The 19127-nt window shown below is 45.2% G+C and overlaps 1 protein-coding gene across 2 annotated transcripts in view; it reads left to right on the forward strand.

The window, feature by feature from the left end:
- The window catches only part of LOC310858604 (F-box/WD repeat-containing protein 7-like), a 140098-nt gene that overhangs the window by 89274 nt on the left and 31697 nt on the right, over positions 1–19127 (forward strand). For both annotated transcript variants that reach the window (XM_083764787.1, XM_083764786.1), the window contains exons 3-7: positions 3208–3349; positions 9407–9541; positions 11573–11696; positions 12490–12626; positions 14251–14364. In XM_083764787.1, the coding sequence (XP_083620913.1) occupies positions 3208–3349; positions 9407–9541; positions 11573–11696; positions 12490–12626; positions 14251–14364 (652 nt within the window). The remainder of the gene's footprint in view (positions 1–3207; positions 3350–9406; positions 9542–11572; positions 11697–12489; positions 12627–14250; positions 14365–19127) is intronic.

A 19127-nucleotide genomic window follows, 5' to 3' on the forward strand; every position in this document is an offset into this window, starting at 1 on the left:
AAATAACAGAAAGTTGGCGGCCATTTTGAAAAATGTCTACCATGGTCACAGGACAAATCTAAATAGTACCAATGTATCCCACATCCTTGAAAATGTATGATTAGTCACCAGAATCAAGATCCTAGGTGGTGTGGAACTTGAGTTATTGTAAAATAACAGCAGGTGGCGGCCATTTTGAAAATGGCTGCCATGGTCACAGGGCCAATATAAATAGTACCACTGTATTCCTCATCCTTGAAAATGTGGGATTAGTCACCAGAATCAAGATCCTAGGTGGTCTAGAACCTAAATCAGTTAAACTTGTCAACTCCGTCAGATGTTCGTCAACTCCGTCAGACGTTCGTCCCGTGATGTTTTTGTTAATTTCCAAAGAAATAGAAAATTCGATGTTAAATATTTTGTGCTTATGTATTGAAACACCAACTGAAATGATACGTAATGATGTTTTTTTTTTTTTTTTACATGGTTTTCATGTTATAATATTGAAAATAAAGGTTGAAATGACGGATTTGAGAAATTGGATATTTCATAATAGTGTGATATTGGAACAAAACAATATTAAAAGAATTGTATTACTTAACTTGATTACTGAAAGCCATTATAAGATAACTGAGGACTTTATATTATTGTTGAAATTATCAAATTCAATTAAAAGGGATTTTAGTGTGTCTGACGGAGTTGACAAGAATCAGGTATTAAGTGCATAAATGTCCCATTTTAGAAAGAAATGTTATGCGAAAAACCTGTTCCTTCTCAAGATTGGTAGTTGAGACCTGTGTCTACAAATACATCTATTTGATTTGAATGTATCTTAAAAAAAAAAAAAATCTAGTTTGAAAAAAGTTTTGTCCCTTATCTCAAGAATGGGTGATATATATATATATATATATACACAGGCCAAAGAGAACTTCCCCAGGGAAAGGAAGGGACCGCACACTCCAGGCTTTGTCAGGTGCTTGCATGCTAGCACCTGACGAAGCCAAACGGCGAAACGCGTCGTGCAAATAAAGAAATGAAGCATAACTAATCTTGTCCTGAGTCTCTGGAACGTGCGGTCCCTTCCTTTCCCTGGGGAAGTTCTCTTTGGCCTGCATTTATACCTTGCCTACCAGCATCTCCTCCATCTGCATGAGAAGCTATCTGTTTATATTATATAGATGAACTGTTGCACTGCTCCCCTCCTTCCCCACACACACACACACACACACACACACACACACGCACACACACACCCTACCACCCCTGTGCATTATACAAGGGCACGCGGCTGCCCTCTTTGAAGTCCCGCAGTGCCCCCAAGGTCCACCAACGTTGTGAGATGCCAGGCTGAAATTGAACGTAAATCTTTGGAACTGTGCGTGCACTTTGAAGTCTCTGGAGGAAAGAGAAGGGAGAAAAAAAGACTGCATGGCCTCCATGAAAAGCTCACCTTGAAGGAGAGGAGAACATGTTGGTTATTTATGGGTCTCTATTTGGATGCGTAGAGTGTATACATCTAGAAATGATGGAGACAGCGTATACTATATAGCAGACATGGAGCATATTGGACCGTGCATGTATGGATGTTTTCAAAGCAGTTTGTCTTCTCGGTGTTCATAGAGTTCTGTCCAATTTGAAACTCAATCGAACAAGCCCACATCATCTAATAATAGTGTATCATGTATCACTATAATCCACAAGCACATTTACAAACCCACAATCTGTCTGGACTATGGGAACGTCACTACATATCCCATAGCCTCCGGAGACAGCGAGACTACAGAGCCCATTGATATAATAATAATGGCTTATACTTCTCATGCCCTGCTTATGCCAACGGCCATAGTATTATTTTCTTTTAAACCTTGAAAATGAGTTTTCATTGTGATGCCGATAAGTAGGAATCCTGTATTAGTCCCATTGATCCAAGCCGGAACACACAATCGATTGATTGATCATGAAAATTAACCTGTGGGCCGCGCACACTTCTGAGGCTTTGTCCAGAAACAGTTGAGAACCACCGTTCTCTAGCATGCAACCTTTCTCAGTATGCAGAAATGCAGGTTGCAGAAAAAGGCTTCGTTCAGCGAGTCCATCTTCACTTTCCGGCTAAATCCTCAGTGCCGGTGGGGTTGCATTTTCACACACTCGGATTTAAAATAACACTCTGAAGTTTGCCTTTGACATTAGCACGGCCTTACGTGATCTGGCATGAGATGAACTTGACTTGGCCACGATGTGAATTAACTGGCTTGTGGCCCACATTAAGGCAAAGCCATGCAGCTGTATCGAGAGGGTCAGTCCAGGACCGGCGCTGGTTCACCGCTAGGTCAATAACAAGCAAACAAACCAATTTAGCTGATTACAATTCAGCCCGGCATCTTCTGGGAATTATTTAGGGGTGACTAATCTAACGGTAATTTGACTGTGAGTAAACGGAGGGAATTTCAAAGAATTTCTAATATGACAAAAGGGTAGCTTCAAACATCCACTTTATCCACTTTAGCTAATTAGAATGAGCCTTTTCAGTAACACCACAAGTCGCTATTGTATTTGTTTTTTGGGGGTGTATGAGGCTCAGATCATGCAGGCTTATGCCAGTTTGTTTCCACTTAACACGTTTAGGGTTGAAATAAAAAAATAAGTCTTCTGAAAGAATATATATTCAAAGATTTGTGCCGCATTTTCACAATTTTTCAAAAATAGCAGACCTACAAGCTCGTAGCGCGCCACTCAGTGGCGCGCTACGAGCTTGTAGATCTGCTATTTTTCAATAGCTAAAGTATAACATAATGCTTAGTTAAAACACCCAAAGGGGTTCCCGTCCAGAATGGGTTAAATCGTTACAATGGTGTGTGCAGAAAATAGCATAACAATAACAAGCTCACAAGTCACAGCGCGTTATGACCCTGCAGATGGACAGACACTAGTAGGATAGTTTTAGACACGACACAGACACGCGTCAAAGTATTTAATAGAAGGCTTCACACAAGTTCACAGCCATACCTACCGTATTCCATATTATATCATGACCACAGTGTCATGCATTTGCCTTGATTTTAACGGCATATACCATAGGAATCTATAACATATTAAATCAATCAATCAAAATCAGGGCACAAGATGTTCCCCAACCAAGGGTTACTTATCAAACGGCTGGAGTTGTTTCCGCTGTGATATTTGTGCTATTTTTGCAGTTCCTTAACGTTCTTCTCCTGTCACCTCCAGCCCGACGGGGATCGTCCCCTGCCCGGCCACACCCACCACCTTCGGCCACATCCGGAACGGCCACGGCCAGGGTCAGCAGCGGAGACGGATCACCTCCATCCAGCCGCCCACCGGGCTCCAAGAATGGCTCCGGACATTTCAGGTGACTTTCCTAGCCTCCAGTTGACCTCAGCCTTCTTTGTTCTATCTGCTCCCCCCCCCCCCCCCCCTCCTCCTCCCCCTCCCTCCTCCTCCTCATCAGGCACATGCAGAGAGTGTTAGAGAGGCAGGGGCTGAAATCCCATAGGAGGGCACTTTTGGCCCAAAATAGCAGATCTACAAGCTCACAATGCGTTATCTACTGGAGATGGGTGTAACGACATGGATTTCGAAACAAATGAGTTCAGGAGACAGGCATGGAAAGGAGATGGAGAGCATTTGCATTTCTTTCACCATGTAGTAAATGCTGCATTCGTGGTCTGGAGGAGAGGGCAGTTGTTTTACAGACGGGTAAAAGGGCAGGGGCTGAAGCCCTCTTTGATGTCTGTGTGGTGCACATCCCTCCTCCTCCTCCTCCTCCTCCTCCTCCTCCTCCTCCCGTAGAACGTCTCCCGTAAAGCGACAGCTCATCCAAAAGCAGATGTTCAAATCCAATCAATGTTCACTTAGTCTCCAAAGATAATTGCTGCCCTGTTGTTTTGGTCCCACCATCACATTACAATAGCCACCGTAGCGTGGAATTGGAAGTGGTTCTACCTGTTAAGCCTAGTGTCTCCTATCCTGGGGAGAACATTCTGTGAAAGTAGCCGTGCAGGGGCTCACGACGGGCCACGTCGAATTGGGTAAAACATTTATATTTGCCAAGACAACCTTCATCAAGAACGAAAATGGCAATTTTCAGTAAAGAGATTTGGTTTAGAGTGGGGAAAAGGTGGGAGGCCCAAGTATCGTGCCCTGGGGGACACTGCTCAACAAGATATATATATAAGGGTTTAAGTGGTTGATTTCATTCTATATGTACTGTGCTGTATTAGCGTTAGAGGGGGACTATGCTGTGTGTCTTTATATAAAACTGGACATCTTGAAAGCTCTTGGTTAGAACATAGTGTGGAGATGCTTACAAATAATTCTTTTTTTTTTATTGGGTTTTTTCAAAAAAAAATTAAATACAAGACATACAAGGAACATAGTGCACAAAAACAAAACAGAACAAAACAAAACAAAAACAGCAAAAACAACACCATCCAAGACAAAACAAAACTGACAATAACACATACCCACCCACCCACCCGCTATCCCTGAGGGGAGAATAGACTTATAATACTTACAAAAAAAAAGAAACAAATCGGGAAAGAAACTTGTAGGCAAGAGATGACCATATAATAGAAGCTAAGGAAGAGAGGGAAATTAATCAATTGCAGTTAAAAAATATTCTAACACTTTGCCTTAGCCTCACAGTGCATCTGTTAATATTGTATTGAATTCTCCCTAATTGTTAATGCACTTCCAAGTGTGCAACTATACAATCTCATAGTTTGGGAGATTTTCAGTAAGTACTTACAGTACTGCATAATGCAGCTACTTGCATAATACCATACTTGTTTATGTTAATAGACTGGATTAGGCACTTGTAAAGTGCAACATTACCAAAACATCTCTCTAAGTACTAGAGTTAAACATCGGCATCTGTTTTCACGTAGTTCACAAGTTCATGAATCCTTTAAAAAACAACAGGAAAAAACAACAGCTTTTTTTAATTTGATTTGGCTCACACTGACTGTAACACATTCTGTTGCACTCCGTGCTTTGTTTCTAGAGCATTTCTGCCCATCATAAATTAAATGTAATCTTTGAGCAAATAAATGGGAAGAAATGATGGCTTTGCTCTTTGACTACAAAGCCTTGTGCACTGCATAATGGCTTCTTAAATGTGACAAAATGTCAAGGCGTACGTTTGCTCCCAGCTGGTTTTAAGTGGTTTAGCTCTCGACCCTTCTTTATCCCGCCTAGCCTTTCCTCACATCTCTCACTTGGTGAAAGAATTGGGAGCTTTTTCTGATCGTGTAAAATGTCTTTCTGTTGATTAGGATCAGAGGCTCGGGTTTGTAAAGACACAAAGAGACCCGCTCAAATGTTGTCTTTTATTCTAGCTCTATCGATGTATTGATGCCACACTGACACAGTTTGTGACAAAGATTCCTTTCCTACAACTCTGAATCAGAGGGTTTCCTTTGACATGGTGAAGTGACAAGCCAACTATTAAAGCAGTACAGACAATTTACACCCATGCAGATAGTGAAGCAGGACATTAGACATTTAGACGTCAGGTTATCTCTGTTAGACAACAGGCAGATAACTCAAAGAGTTATCTGTTCTGCTAGATGAATCATTCTCAACCTTTTTTTCATTTTGAAAGTACCCCCAGTTTTGCATTAGGCCACGGACCCCCGGGTTTGTACGAATAGAGCGTCCATTTTGTTCCTAAACTGTCGATCATTCACCATGGGGACCCCACCACTTTAAGAAGCACTGAGCTGGACAGTAAGGCAGTGGGTACTGTACATGTTGGGCCCCGTGTGTAAGGCAGCAGAACAACAGTAAGGCAGTGGGTACTGTACATGTTGGGCACAGTGTGTAAGGCAGCAGAACAACAGTAAGGCAGTGAGTACTGTACATGTTGGCCCCTGTTTGTAGGCAGCAGAAACAGTGGGTACTGTACATGTTGGGTCCCGTGTGTAAGGCAGCAGAAGCAGTGCTTCTTCAGTTCAGTCCATTGTTGCCAGAACCAACCTGAGGGGATTTGAATGTCCGCCAAGAAGAGCCCACCTCCTACTGGGCTAAGGGCTTCCTTCCATGTGTGTGACAACGAGAGATGGCACGCCATCTCAGAGCATATTTGTCCGTCCACTAGCTTCCCTTTGATGTCGCACATAAAGGGGTTGCCATAGTGAATCTTATTATTTATCCCGAGGAGGCCGCGAAACCACTACCGTGCAATGGCTGGGTCTGACGTGGAAAACTCATTCTGACCGGAGGGGACCTAGTTTTCAACTCGAACCGGGCCACAGCTGCCCATGCTGTTATTATTTTGTCTTTGTTACAGTTCAGAAGAGGCCATTCTGCACATTCCCCAGTCCAGTCTTAGCCTGTAGGCCCCCCTGTAGCATGTGAGCAGAAAGGCAGCTCCAAACATCAGCACGCCTGCAAAAACAGCGTTTGATGTTTGCCTTTAAGGACGAGGAAATCCAACGGGTGTTGGCTGACGTTTGATCAAATGTGACATAAGAAAGGAAAATGTCACAAATACAAATAATCAGTGGAACCCTTTGGTGTGGGTTAGTGGTTGGTTGGGGGTTTGATCACAAAGGAATTCAGAGAGTAAAGTAGGAATGTTTAATGTGCATATATTTAGTCGTACGGCGAATAACATAGCTAGTGATGCTTTGTGATCTTGTGGATCTGTTATTTTCTTAACCTTTTGGAGAATTTGCCCAAAATAGAGTGGGGGACGCTTTGGCGGACACACAGCCTTATAAAAGAGCAGCCAGCCAGTCACAAGTCATGGCAATTGGTAGAATTCAGTATCCCGGGCAGGGACATATTGTTGCTCGGAGTGATTTCAGTGTTCCGTCTGTCCAAAGCCAGCAATTAGTAAGTAAGTAGCCTTGGGAACCAATTGTCCCCGAGCCATGTGACCCACAGGTCAGGAGGCTATCTCCTGTTTCCGTAGCGCCAGGCGGCTTGTGCTGTACAAGCACAAAACCCCCTGGACGTGACCCTAGTATGTCACAGGGACTTAACCCCCCGTCCCAACCCTTGATGATGCCGAGTGCCAAGCATTGGGGGCCATTTTTTTTCTCTTTATTGTCTTTGGTGTGACTCGACCGGGGTTTGAACCCTGACCCTCCCGGTCTCTTATCTTATCGCTGAGCTGGTACACAACGATTATTTCTGAGAGAGCAAGATGGGGCTAGATCATCCAATCAGGTGCCTCCGCTACCCTAAGACTGATGCGTTTATGGTGGGAAGACTATGTTGCTTTTGGCCGACCACAGCTTCTGTGTTGCAGTGTTGATTTTGTCGACTAAAACTGTGGTGGAAAACCAGTTTGTCGACTACCTTTTTTCAGTGATCAAAACTAAATTAAAAAGAAATGCCATGATGACTAAAACTAAGACTAAATATACTGACATGAAATAAAAAAAACAAGACAAAAATGTTAGGGAGGGACTAGTGGTGAAGAGATCATTTTATGTTTGGTTCCACTTGGGTTTTGCACTCGCTCTTACAATGGCAGATCTACAAGCTCACAACACGTTGCGCTATTTTCAGTATGCAAGTGTAACATCTGGCGTTAAATCGACAAAATCAACTGTAGATTTAGTTGACTATCATCATATGATATTTAGTCGACTAAAACTAGACCAACACTAAAACATTTTAGGTGACTAAATGTGAGTTTTATGCCAAAGACTATGACTAAAACTAAATCAAACTTTGCTGTCAAAATCATGTTGGACTTGATGATCTTGTGACCTTGTTAATGCATCCTCTGCACACCTCTCTGTGGTGATAAGCCCCCCCCCCCCTACTCTCCATTCTGTTGAGACTTGGTTTGAATAAAACATATAACATATGCATTGGTTGCAGCCAAATCAGAGGAAGGAATGCAAGGGGAGGAATATGGAAATGAATAATGTAGAGTTACTTGGCAGGCAAATTGATTTGTTTTGTTTATGGATGATGAAACGGGTCCAGGTCCTTTTAACCACCTATTTTATAATGTCTATTTTCGAAAGAAATGTTGAAAAATCATATGAGATTCAGGAATATTTTAACCACCTATTTTATTTTGTCTATTTTTGAAAGAAATGTTGAAAAATCACATGAGATTTTGGAACAAATTAAAAATGTCAGCATGTGCATATTATTCTTTTTTTGTTTTTCTTCTTTTTTTTGATGATGGCTTTCTGTTTTTTAGCAAGGTTCTAATATACAGTATATACTGTAAGAGTACAGGCATGGAAGTAATTGGCTGCTCCTCCACACAGCAGCCAGCAGCAGGGAGTTCTCTGGAAGCCCCTGATTACCTGGAGAGCCAGCACCTCTGGCAAGAGCCTCGTTAACTGCCGAATTACAGGTGGCTCGCATGCGCCACATTTTCCATTCCCTCCCACTAAGCCTGTAAATCGCTGTTGCATTTCGGTACGCTTCCAAAACAAACCGTTGGCTACCGTCCACACGGTTTCCTCCCCTTTCCCCCTATGTGAATATTCAGCCAGTAATTGCAGCACGTAATGTCTTTCTTTGAGCCCTGGCTTCGACGCAGGCCAGGTCTTGATGTGTAAATGACCCTTTAATGTGTGCTGCTGCCAGAGAAAGGACAGGTGCCTCAGGGCACAATGACTCGGGCGATGCGAGTGTAATGCACTCAACACACAAACACGTCGTCTTGTTTACAGACATAGTTTACACTCTGAGCCCGCCGGCCGCACGTTGGGATTAATCGACACTGCTGTTCAAAGGCACTCGGCTCACAGTATGCATATAGATAAACCTAAAACAGGCTTGACGACACCAAACGGCATGTTGCAGTGCCACTTAAACCGCCCACATGAAACTGGGATTTGATATACCTGCTGCTGTCTTTATTTTTAATTTTTTATAATGCTGGATGTTTTCCACCTACACGAGAAGCATTTCTGCCCTCCGTAGTCGCAGCTACAGTATCGCACAGCAGATGTTTTAATCATGCACCTTATGGAACTGTATATAGGACTTTGTATAATTATGCCATTTGGGTTTACCTTCCTGTTATTTGACCTGTTCTGTGGTACCTGACTGTATGTGTGCTCCTTTCCTCTCTATTCTCTCTTCGCTGTTCCAGTCTACACATTGAACCAAACAAACCTGTATAAGGGTCCATTTGGTTCCATTTGTACACTCTCAAAGTTATAGTCCCGTAAAGGACAGGTCCATTTGGTTCCTAACTATCAATCCTTTAGCTGTGGATAGAATAGGTAGAATAAGCACTACCTTATTCTAACTCCTGTAGCTGCAATGTGGAGAGCTCACACACACTACACATACACACACCTGTAAGTGTGTGATCTGTGATGTGGAAATAAAATGGACTGATACTGAATCTTTTTCCTTCTCTTTCCGCCATCTTTTCCTCCCCCCTCCCCCGCTGGCCTTCTCTCCTGCCGTGCGGTTGCAGAGCTGGAGCGGGCCAGAGAAGCTGCTGGCGCTGGACGAGCTGATTGACAGCTGCGAGCCCACGCAAGTCAAGCACATGATGCAGGTGATCGAGCCACAGTTTCAGCGAGACTTCATCTCCCTGCTGCCCAAAGAGGTGAGGCCCCTTTCCTACCGTCTAACCCTAACCCCTAACCCCTTTCCTACCGTCTAACCCTAACCCCTAACCCCTTTCCTACCGTCTAACCCTAACCCAAAGAGGTGAGGCCCCTTTCCTGCTGTCCAGAGAACTCCAGAGTTAGCTCACGTGTTCCCAAAAGAGCGTTCCTCCGTGTCACAAAACGAAAACCCTCAATACTCCTTCCTTGCTCCCCCCGGCAGTTTGTGCATGTCGTAAATGATGATGAACTTCTGCACTTCTTGACATGACCTGTAATCTGCACTAAAAGGAGTGGGTTTATCCCCATTTTGACCTGAGATCAGATTCTAAAAATCTTCTACATCCTGACAGTTTTCTGAAAAAGCTATGTTTCTATGTCAGTCGTTCTTCGATTTTTCTAAAATAGCAGACCTACAAGCTCGTAGCGCGCCACCGTAGATCTGCTATTTTTCAATAGCTAAAGCAACAATGCTAACACCAAAAGGGGTTCCCGCTCAAAATGGGTTAAGCCCTGCTTTATTCTTCAGCAAATAGCTGATATTCTTTTGTTACTTTTTTTGGAAAATAAGGGGACACCAGCCAGGGATGCCAAAATAGGAGCACCAGGTTTAATGTGTATACACATCCCTTGTGTCACCCATTGTGATGTGCTGGCCATAACATATGACATATGGTTCATATCGGTAATACCAAAGATTTTATATTCTCGTTCCATCTCCATCAGCACTATACGGTCAACTACGGTTGTGTGAAATGTGCTATAATATAATATGAAGGTTGATTTGATTTGAATTTTGATCTGATCTCACAAAATCTGCTTTGTGAGTGTGTCCGTCCCAGTACAGTACTGTAATATACAAGTAAGACACGCAAACGCGTGAAGCGAACGCAGCTTGTGTGTGTGTGGTTGTGTGTGCGTGTGTGTGTGTGTGTGTGTGTGTGTGTGTGTGTGCGCGTGCGCGTGTGCGTGTGTGTGTGTGTGTGTGTGTGTGTGTGTGTGTGTGTGTGTGTGTGTGTGTGTGTGTGTGTGTGTGTGTGCTACAGCTGCGCCCTCTGGTGGCGGGCGGGTGGTGTAACAGTGGGACAGACACACACACAGACATTCAGCCCTTGCTGTCATAGTAAGTGGCTCACTGCGTTCGCAATAAATCTGCTTTGTGAGTGTGTCCGTCCCAGTACAGTACTGTAATATATACTGTATTACATCAACTTTTGTCCTGTTCCTTTCCCTCCTGGGGCTGTGCAGCACTGCAGAGAACCAGGCAATCTAGTTCTGTTTTGTTTTGTTTGCTCTTTATCAAACCGTAGCTGACAACATGAGACCAAATGTTGGCCCAGAGGTGTCAGAATGAAAACCATGAGGTTCCAAAAGTGCCAGCAGCACGCCGCTCAGTATAGCCCCTGTCGGGATGGTTGTTGACAACCTGTCTGTTTGGGGCGGGTGGAGAAGGGTGGACGCGTGTGACCTAAAAAGAAGGTCATTTTTTCTCTATCGTGTCAATCGTACCCCTCACTCCCAAACCAATCAGTGTGTCTGTATGTGAAAAGGTGAGCCTTAAGCTCTACCCTTGAATTTAGTTCCATCCCCTCTGTGCAAGCCTGACAGAACGGCAAAACTGCATTCATTGTATTTTCTTTTCATAATTCCCTCTCATTGTCCCTGACTGAGCTGCTGTGGCTGTAGTTTCACCAGGACAGGCCTCAGGGCCGTGGTAAAGATAGAGCTGAAACAGAGACGTTCAGCGCTGTCTTACGTAACCGATTCCAAAAGCAATCAGTCCCTTTGGACCATTAGCCAGAGTCTTTGAAATGTTCTGAGTCCCTGCTAAAGACCTCTCGCTCAGATGGGTTTTCAGGTGATTTGAAATGTGCCGGGTCGTTTGAGGTGGGACTTAGCGGGGAAAGGGGGGACGGACGGACGAGCGAGTCTTAAACGTAACTAAGAACCCGACTGGAAAAGCCGTGAAAACCCAGTAAATAATTTTCTATTCCCTTCTTTGTTTTCCATCCTTTTCCATCATTCAACAGCTGGCTTTGTACGTGCTGTCATTCCTGGAGCCCAAGGACCTGCTCCAGGCAGCCCAGACATGTCGCTACTGGCGTATCCTAGCGGAAGACAACCTGCTGTGGAGGGAGAAGTGCAGAGAAGAAGGTGAGGCCATGCACACCTGCAGAATGTTCTGGAACAACGACGGTTCAATTCGTGGAATTAAACCGTTTGTTGTTTCTATTCGTAGAATAGAGTAGGAACACGCTAGAACTAACTTGCCGTGAGTTACTGTTTCTGTAAAATACTGACATTCTTTAACTTAATTCTAAATATATAAACATTGTAGAATAATTCCTAGAATCAACTTTTGAATGACCCTATCTAGTCAATGTAATGCTTCTATCTGTGATCAATCCTCTGGTGCAGTATGGGATACGTTGTTTGGAAGCTTCACCCTAGCTTGTAGTCTTAAAGTAGAACTCCATACTAGAAGGCTTTCTTACCTTTCCTTGTAGTTGTTACGTACTCACCAAAGTGGTCCAGGTGTTATTTTGTGCAAAAGCTCCTTATTGGCTATTTCCCCTACCATAAGCCCTAAATGAATTGCATTGAATTGAATGGGGCTATATATCCTCTCTTCATAATGTAAATAATCAGCACACTTTACTACTTATTTCGATGGAAATAAGCAAATTAGCACAACACCCCATAGCCCCATTAAATTCTCGTGCAATGCAATGCAATTCAGTTAGGGCTTATGGTAGGGGAAATAACCAATGAGGAGTTTTTGCACAAAAAAACACCTGGACCTCTTTGGTGGGGACGTAACAACTACAAAGAAAGGTAAGAAAGCATTCTAGCATGGAATTCTCCTTTAAAGACACTCACTCTGCCCAACCCTCTCTCTCTCTCTCTCTCTCTCTCTCTCTCTCTCTCTCCCTCCATCTCCCCTCAGGCATCGACGAGCCTCTTCTTCTAAAGAAAAGGAAAGTGGTCAAGCCCGGTTTCACTCACAGCCCCTGGAAGAGTGCCTACATCAGGCAGCACCGGATAGACACCAACTGGAGGAGAGGGGACCTCAAATCACCCAAGGTAGAGTCGCTTTAAGTCTGTGTCATCATGCCCTCCAAGGTCACCCTCGTTCCACCTCGCCGGCCCGCCTGCTGCTAAGCTATTATAGAGCTGACATCACATGGCTTTGAATTAGTGACAGCCTGGCGGCCCGACGCGGGCTCTGAAGTGTTGAACTGATGGAAAGTTGAAAGTTTGGACGGTGGGTCAGTGTGGTTTGGAATTACAATTGTGCCAGAGGAGAAGATGGCCTCGTTTTTCCATCTGTATTGAACTAAAGGACCCCATCTGTGAGCTGCCCAATTCGCGTACAATTCCACGAAGCGTGACCGGTGGTGGGTATGCTAGAATGAACCCCCTTAATGTGCCTTCACGGTTTGTTGCTAATTTTTGCGACGGCCGCGGGCCCTTCTGGACTGCCAGCCGTGGCGGCGTGGCCGCTGTGCTCTTCACACTCGCATGCCTGTGCAGAGTGCACGGCCATTTGCTGAGTCAACAGTCCTGTGAGCCAGCATGTGAGCCAGCATGCAGATCAGACGCTCGCGCTGCCGTGTAGGGCTGACTACCAAATTTCAGTTCCAAGTACTAGGAACCCAATCCCAGATTCAAGTATACACGGTGGGGCACCCATGAAAATAATTTAATTGCGGTTCTGCTTGTCAGTTCCTGCGCTGATAACTATTCATTATTGCAAAAAAAGGACATAAGTAGCTATCTGCAGGGACCTGCCAGTAGCTACGTCACACTTAAAAGCAACGGAACAGCGGAGTCCATGTTTAGAGTGAAGAGATCCCGAGTTTAATGTATGGCTAATGTAGCAACCACAAGGTCACTGAGCTCAGTGGCCTTGTGGTTTGAGTATCCGCCCTGAGACTGGGAGGCCGGGTCATACCAAAGACTCTGAAAATGGGCCCCAATGCCTCCCTGGGTTGGATTGGGGGTAAGTCCTCTGCGACATACTAGCGTCATGTCCATGGGGTGTACTTGTACATCAACCTGCCTCACGCTACAGAAACAGGAGATAGGCTCCTGCCCTAAGGGGCTCCTCATGGCTCGGCAAGGCTTACTTAATGTAGCAACATGTGTAGCATTGAGGTATAATAATTATGAAGAGGGACTTCAGTGTGTACTCTTTTTCACCTTGAATGCAGTTACTGGTCTGTGGCACTCTTTGATTTTCTCTTTTTTATGAAAACGGGGGACAGGAACTACCTGTCGTTGGCTCTACTGGAGCAAGATGCTAATGTTGTTTGCACACTTGTTTGTCTCTCTGATACGGCAACACATCAAACTGTACACTTTGCAGACAGACACTATGCCCACTGCTTTTTCTAGCCACCATCCATGGTGTTGAAACTAAGGTACAGTCACTAGATGTCCTCTAGAGTCTTAGTTGAGAGCTCAAATAATGGTCCGATTTAATAAAACGATAAAAACGTCTGTGGCCGCACGTGTGTGAAAACGCACCACTATTTTTTTTTGTCGTTTGCACGCAAGGAACTTGGCGATACGCCGCACACATCATGGATTAAAGTTCTCATTTGCCACGCTCTCATCTGCCTTTGATGTTGAAAGCATCGCAGCCTTATCATTGTTACGCAAAAAGTCTGTCTATCTGACTCTCTCTCCCTCCCCTCCTCCCCAGGTGCTGAAAGGTCACGATGACCACGTGATCACCTGCCTTCAGTTCTGTGGCAACCGCATCGTCAGTGGCTCCGACGACAACACACTCAAAGTGTGGTCGGCTGTCACAGGGAAGGTAAGAGTTGCATTATGTCCCACTGGCACCACTAATGCTTTATATAAGGGCCTCAGCCGGCCCTGAAAGGGACTTAAAGTGTCTTAAATTGTGTGCTGTAAACCCCCAGGCCAAGTGGTCAGTACCATTACACTCAGCCTGAGAATTCTGCTTCCTTAAAACAGTTTCCGTGCCGGGAATGGATTACTCCAGGTTAATGTCGCTGCCAAACCCGCTATATCCGCCATTTGTTCTATGTGTTTAATCCGCTGTATTGTAATAAATAAAAAGAAAATCCGTCTTTGTCGCGGAGATAGAGAATAGATGGTTTCGTTTTGATGACGAAACCGGAAATCGTCACATGCTGTCGGCTGCTAGGGCTTCTGGGAAATTGAGGCCAATGGAAATGCATGGGGTGCAACGCCTCATTGAGACGAGTCTTGTGTGCGTCTTCCGGGTGCACCAAGATGGTGGATGATACGCTCGGATCATAACAAACCACGGGAGCTTTTTTTGCTGGATTTTCGCGGATTAAAAGCCCAAATAATTCAGCGTATGCTCTAAAGGTAATACAACAATCTCGGCAGTGAAGGGGGGTTGATTAAAATGCGGGTTAAGCGTGTAAAACAGTCAAACTGTTTAAGTGGACTGAATTCCTAGTGCAGAAAGCACCATGTAACACTTTTATTTGGTTTTATTTTTATTTCGGTGGTGAATTTGGTCTTACATTTCATTCTATTTTTTTATATATTTTTTATCCCACGATTTTGTAACCCATTTTTCACCCCTGTGTCAATCATCTAATGTGATCCTGGGCTCTACACACCCTCCACCAACCTAGTCCCCATATATGGGGGACAAGGGGAGAGCAACGGACTTGAACTCATGGTTCCTTCATGCCTGAGTGTCCAAGTTGCTCCTTTACACCTGACAGTGGGGAGTTTCCCTGGTTACATTTCATTCTAAGTGGGTTTTGAAATGGTAACTCGCTGGAACATGTTGTCAGCCCTGTCGCAGACACTGCGAGGGCAGAGACAAAAGATGGGAAGCATTTGAAACGACCGACTAAAGCATCCGACAAGTTTAGAATGTTTGGCTTCTATTTTCAGCATACAGTACTGTACTGTACTGTATGTGCTGTTCCTCCACGGCGAAGCTGCTGGAAAAAAGCTTAGTGTGTGTATTTTTTCCCCCACGCAGAATGGCGTGTCCTTCTGCACAGCAGGTTCTAACTTTCTCTATGGAAGAGAGACACCTTGCAGATGTACATCTATTATATTCATGTACTCTGCCTGGCGATGCGTTTGATTTTGTTCACGGATTGTATCTGTAAGCCCTATTTAACCCATTTTGACCTGAGGCTGATTTTTTTTTTAAAGGGCTTCTAAATCCTAACAGTTTTTTGAAAAACCTATGTTTCTGTATCAGTGGTGCTCAAAGGAACCCCAAACTTATATGTAATTGGCCACCGACGTCCATCTGAAAATATGTTGTTTCAGGGACCCCCCAAGAAGCAAAGATCTGAGTTAAAAACGTTCGCTCTGGAAGAATATATAATTCAAAGATTTGCGCCACATTTTCACGATTTTTCAAAAACGGCAGATCTACAAGCTTAAAACCCAAAAGTGTTTCCCGTCCAGAATGGGTTAAAAAGCAGCAAAAATAACAGGTATTATACGTGCATACCCTCTGATGAAAAAGGCTTTGTGCTGAAACATTCATTGTCTCCACCAGGCCGAAGGCATGGGGAGAGATGTATGTTTCATACATTCGTTGATTGCTTGCTGTCCGTGCCTATAAATACGGCCGTATGTTTTGTGGCGCTGGTAATTCCTTTGTTTGCGTGTTACTGTAAACCTTCTAATCTGTGGCTCAGAAGAGGACAGCGTTTACTGTTGATTTAGGGAGCTTCAGCAGAAGGATGAGTTTGAGCCAATTTTGCAGTGGCTGTAATCTATAATCTCTCTTCCCAACTCCATACTGATCTGCTTCTTGGTCTGAGGACAGAATGCAGAGGCTGGGATATAATGCAGAGAGACCATGCAGATGTAGCACATTTATCTGAGGGATCTGTACTCATCATTTACGGGCTCAGCTTATGTTCCCTGTCCCCCCCCCCCCCCCACCAAAAAAAGAAATCTTCCCCCAAGATCTCTCTACAGTATCTGTAGACACAGTTTTCACAGACGGGTTGTGTATGGGACCCGCAGGACAGAGAAATGAGAAGTGGAATACCATGAGCAAGAGCATGCTGTACGGAACACTTCCATTGTTTTGCTTAGTATAAGCTCTATTTTTGTACTTTAACTATTCAGAAATAGCCAGTGTAGAAGCTCACAGCGCTCCAAGACACGTTGTGAGCTTAGCTTGTCGCTTGTCATCTTTTTGTCTAACTCTTGAGAAAATCTGTTTGCAACTTTGAAAGTTTTCACCTATACAGTAACCGACATGCGCAAAATCTAAAATGTGAATTATATGTAACTATGCACAGCAAGTGGTTCTGAGTTTGGCTGTAGTTATGGGAGTGAGTTGTGCCTAGAGAAGAACTTGGGGAGACCAAAGCAAATATCCTTCATCCCTACGGGGGCTATAGGCTCCGGGGGCTTCATCCCTACCGGGGGCTATAGGCTCCGGGGGCTTCACCCCTACCGGGGGCTATAGGCTCCGGGGGCTTCACCCCTACTGGGGGCTATAGGCTCCGGGGGCTTCATCCCTACTGGGGGCTATAGGCTCCGGGGGCTTCATCCCTACTGGGGGCTATAGGCTCCGGGGGCTTCACCCCTACCGGGGGCTATAGGCTCCGGGGGCTTCATCCCTACTGGGGGCTATAGGCTCCGGGGGCTTCACCCCTACCGGGGGCTATAGGCTCCGGGGGCTTCATCCCTACTGGGGGCTATAGGCTCCGGGGGCTTCATCCCTACCGGGGGCTATAGGCTCCGGGGGCTTCATCCCTACCGGGGGCTAGAGGCTCCGGGGGCTTCACCCCTACCGGGGGCTATAGGCTCCGGGGGCTTCACCCCTACCGGGGGCTATAGGCTCCGGGGGCTTCATCCCTACCGGGGGCTATAGGCTCCGGGGGCTTCACCCCTACCGGGGGCTATAGGCTCCGGGGGCTTCACCCCTACCGGGGGCTATAGGCTCCGGGGGCTTCATCCCTACTGGGGGCTAGAGGCTCCCTCCTTAGCTTTTCGTATTGATCGAGTGTTCCACAACGTTGCTACTGAGAGCTGTGGGGGGGGGGGGTCAATCCTGTGCTCCGGTTAAAGCTGGCGGGCATTATGGTACTTAAGCCGGGCTTTGAGATGGAACGATGAGAGATAACACACACACGTTCAACCACAGATAAGATAACATGAGGATAACAAGCACTTTTCCCGTCATTTTTCATTTTTATCCCTGCGCAAATAAATAGCCTAAAGCAAGGTAAACTCGTTTGGTATGCTCAGGCAATGATAGCCACTGCAATTGGCTCCCACCGAAGAGCAGAAGAACAAAAAATTCAGGAAATGTATGCCTTTAAGTACTTTGGTGATGACTCAGGAGAATGTTGACGGATGAGCCGGTGCTGGTAATCCTTGTACTTTTCTTTCCACTTCAAACAAAATGGCTGACTAGGCTTAATCACATGAACCCTAGCATCCCTATTCTGGGCATGTCACTTCAATCTGCGAACATTTGACAAAATATAAGCGAACACAAAAATAGCAGATCTGTAGCCTATTAACATGCAACAACTTACATAGGGTGTAAGTGGTTAATATTATGTAATGTGCCTTTCCTGGTGGAGATTCCTCTGTGGTGCCTAGTCTGACAGAGAAGGGATGGGCTCTGGATGCTGTCCTAAACACGTTTAGCTTCTGTTCTGTTTCCAGCCATGACTTAAATTACCTATAAATACACCCGTCCCTCCCTGCAGTCCTCTTTCTCCTCAGGGGAGCATACATAAGCATACATTCTGTGAGATATATTACATTTAGTTCACCAAGCAAGCTAGATATTCCAGCAGTTCAGCGTATTGGCAGCCCTAAATGCACGGTGGCAGCTGGCACTGTGGCTCATCATCACATCTGTGTGTGTGTGTGTGTATTCGTGCACGTGCCTGTGTGATTTGCACATCTGTCCTGACCCTCTGTCACCGGAGCCGTGACTCTTAGCGCAGCGACGTGTCACTCTATGAGATATGTGGCCGCCATGGAAGAGAGCCAATCGGGAGAGGGAGACAATCGGAGAGCGGGAGGACCTATCAGATGACCTTGGCCAGATCTGGTCAGATCAGCAAACACGGTGACTGATACGCGTGTAATCATCGCTTGGCTGCACGCCAGCCGCGCTATCTGAGAGGCTGAGCCACACTGCAGTAGTGACAGGGAACAGTGTTCCCCGGCCTGGCCCTCCTCCATACGTACTGCAGTGCCTTCGCACCCACTAGCATCTCTGGTCTCTCTCTCTCTCTCTCTCTCTCTCTCTCTCTCTCACTCTCACTCTCACTCTCACTCTCACTCTCACACTCACACTCACACTCACACTCACACTCACACTCACACTCACACTCACACTCACACTCACACTCACACTCACACTCACACTCACACTCACACTCACACTATCTCTCTCTCCTCTCTCTCACACCATTTAGTCTTAGTCCTATTCAGTCTTCTGAAATTGTTTAGGCTTAGTCTTTTAGTCTTAGACGACTAAATATCAAAAACCTTAGTCTTTTAGTCTTAGTCAAGAAAGTTAACACTGATCCCCGCCGATCTACGAGTGTGGAGGGAATTAGAGCT

Source organism: Protomyctophum parallelum (genome assembly GCF_964188405.1).
Source record: "Protomyctophum parallelum genome assembly, chromosome: 5".
In the NCBI taxonomy this organism is placed as follows: domain Eukaryota; kingdom Metazoa; phylum Chordata; class Actinopteri; order Myctophiformes; family Myctophidae; genus Protomyctophum; species Protomyctophum parallelum.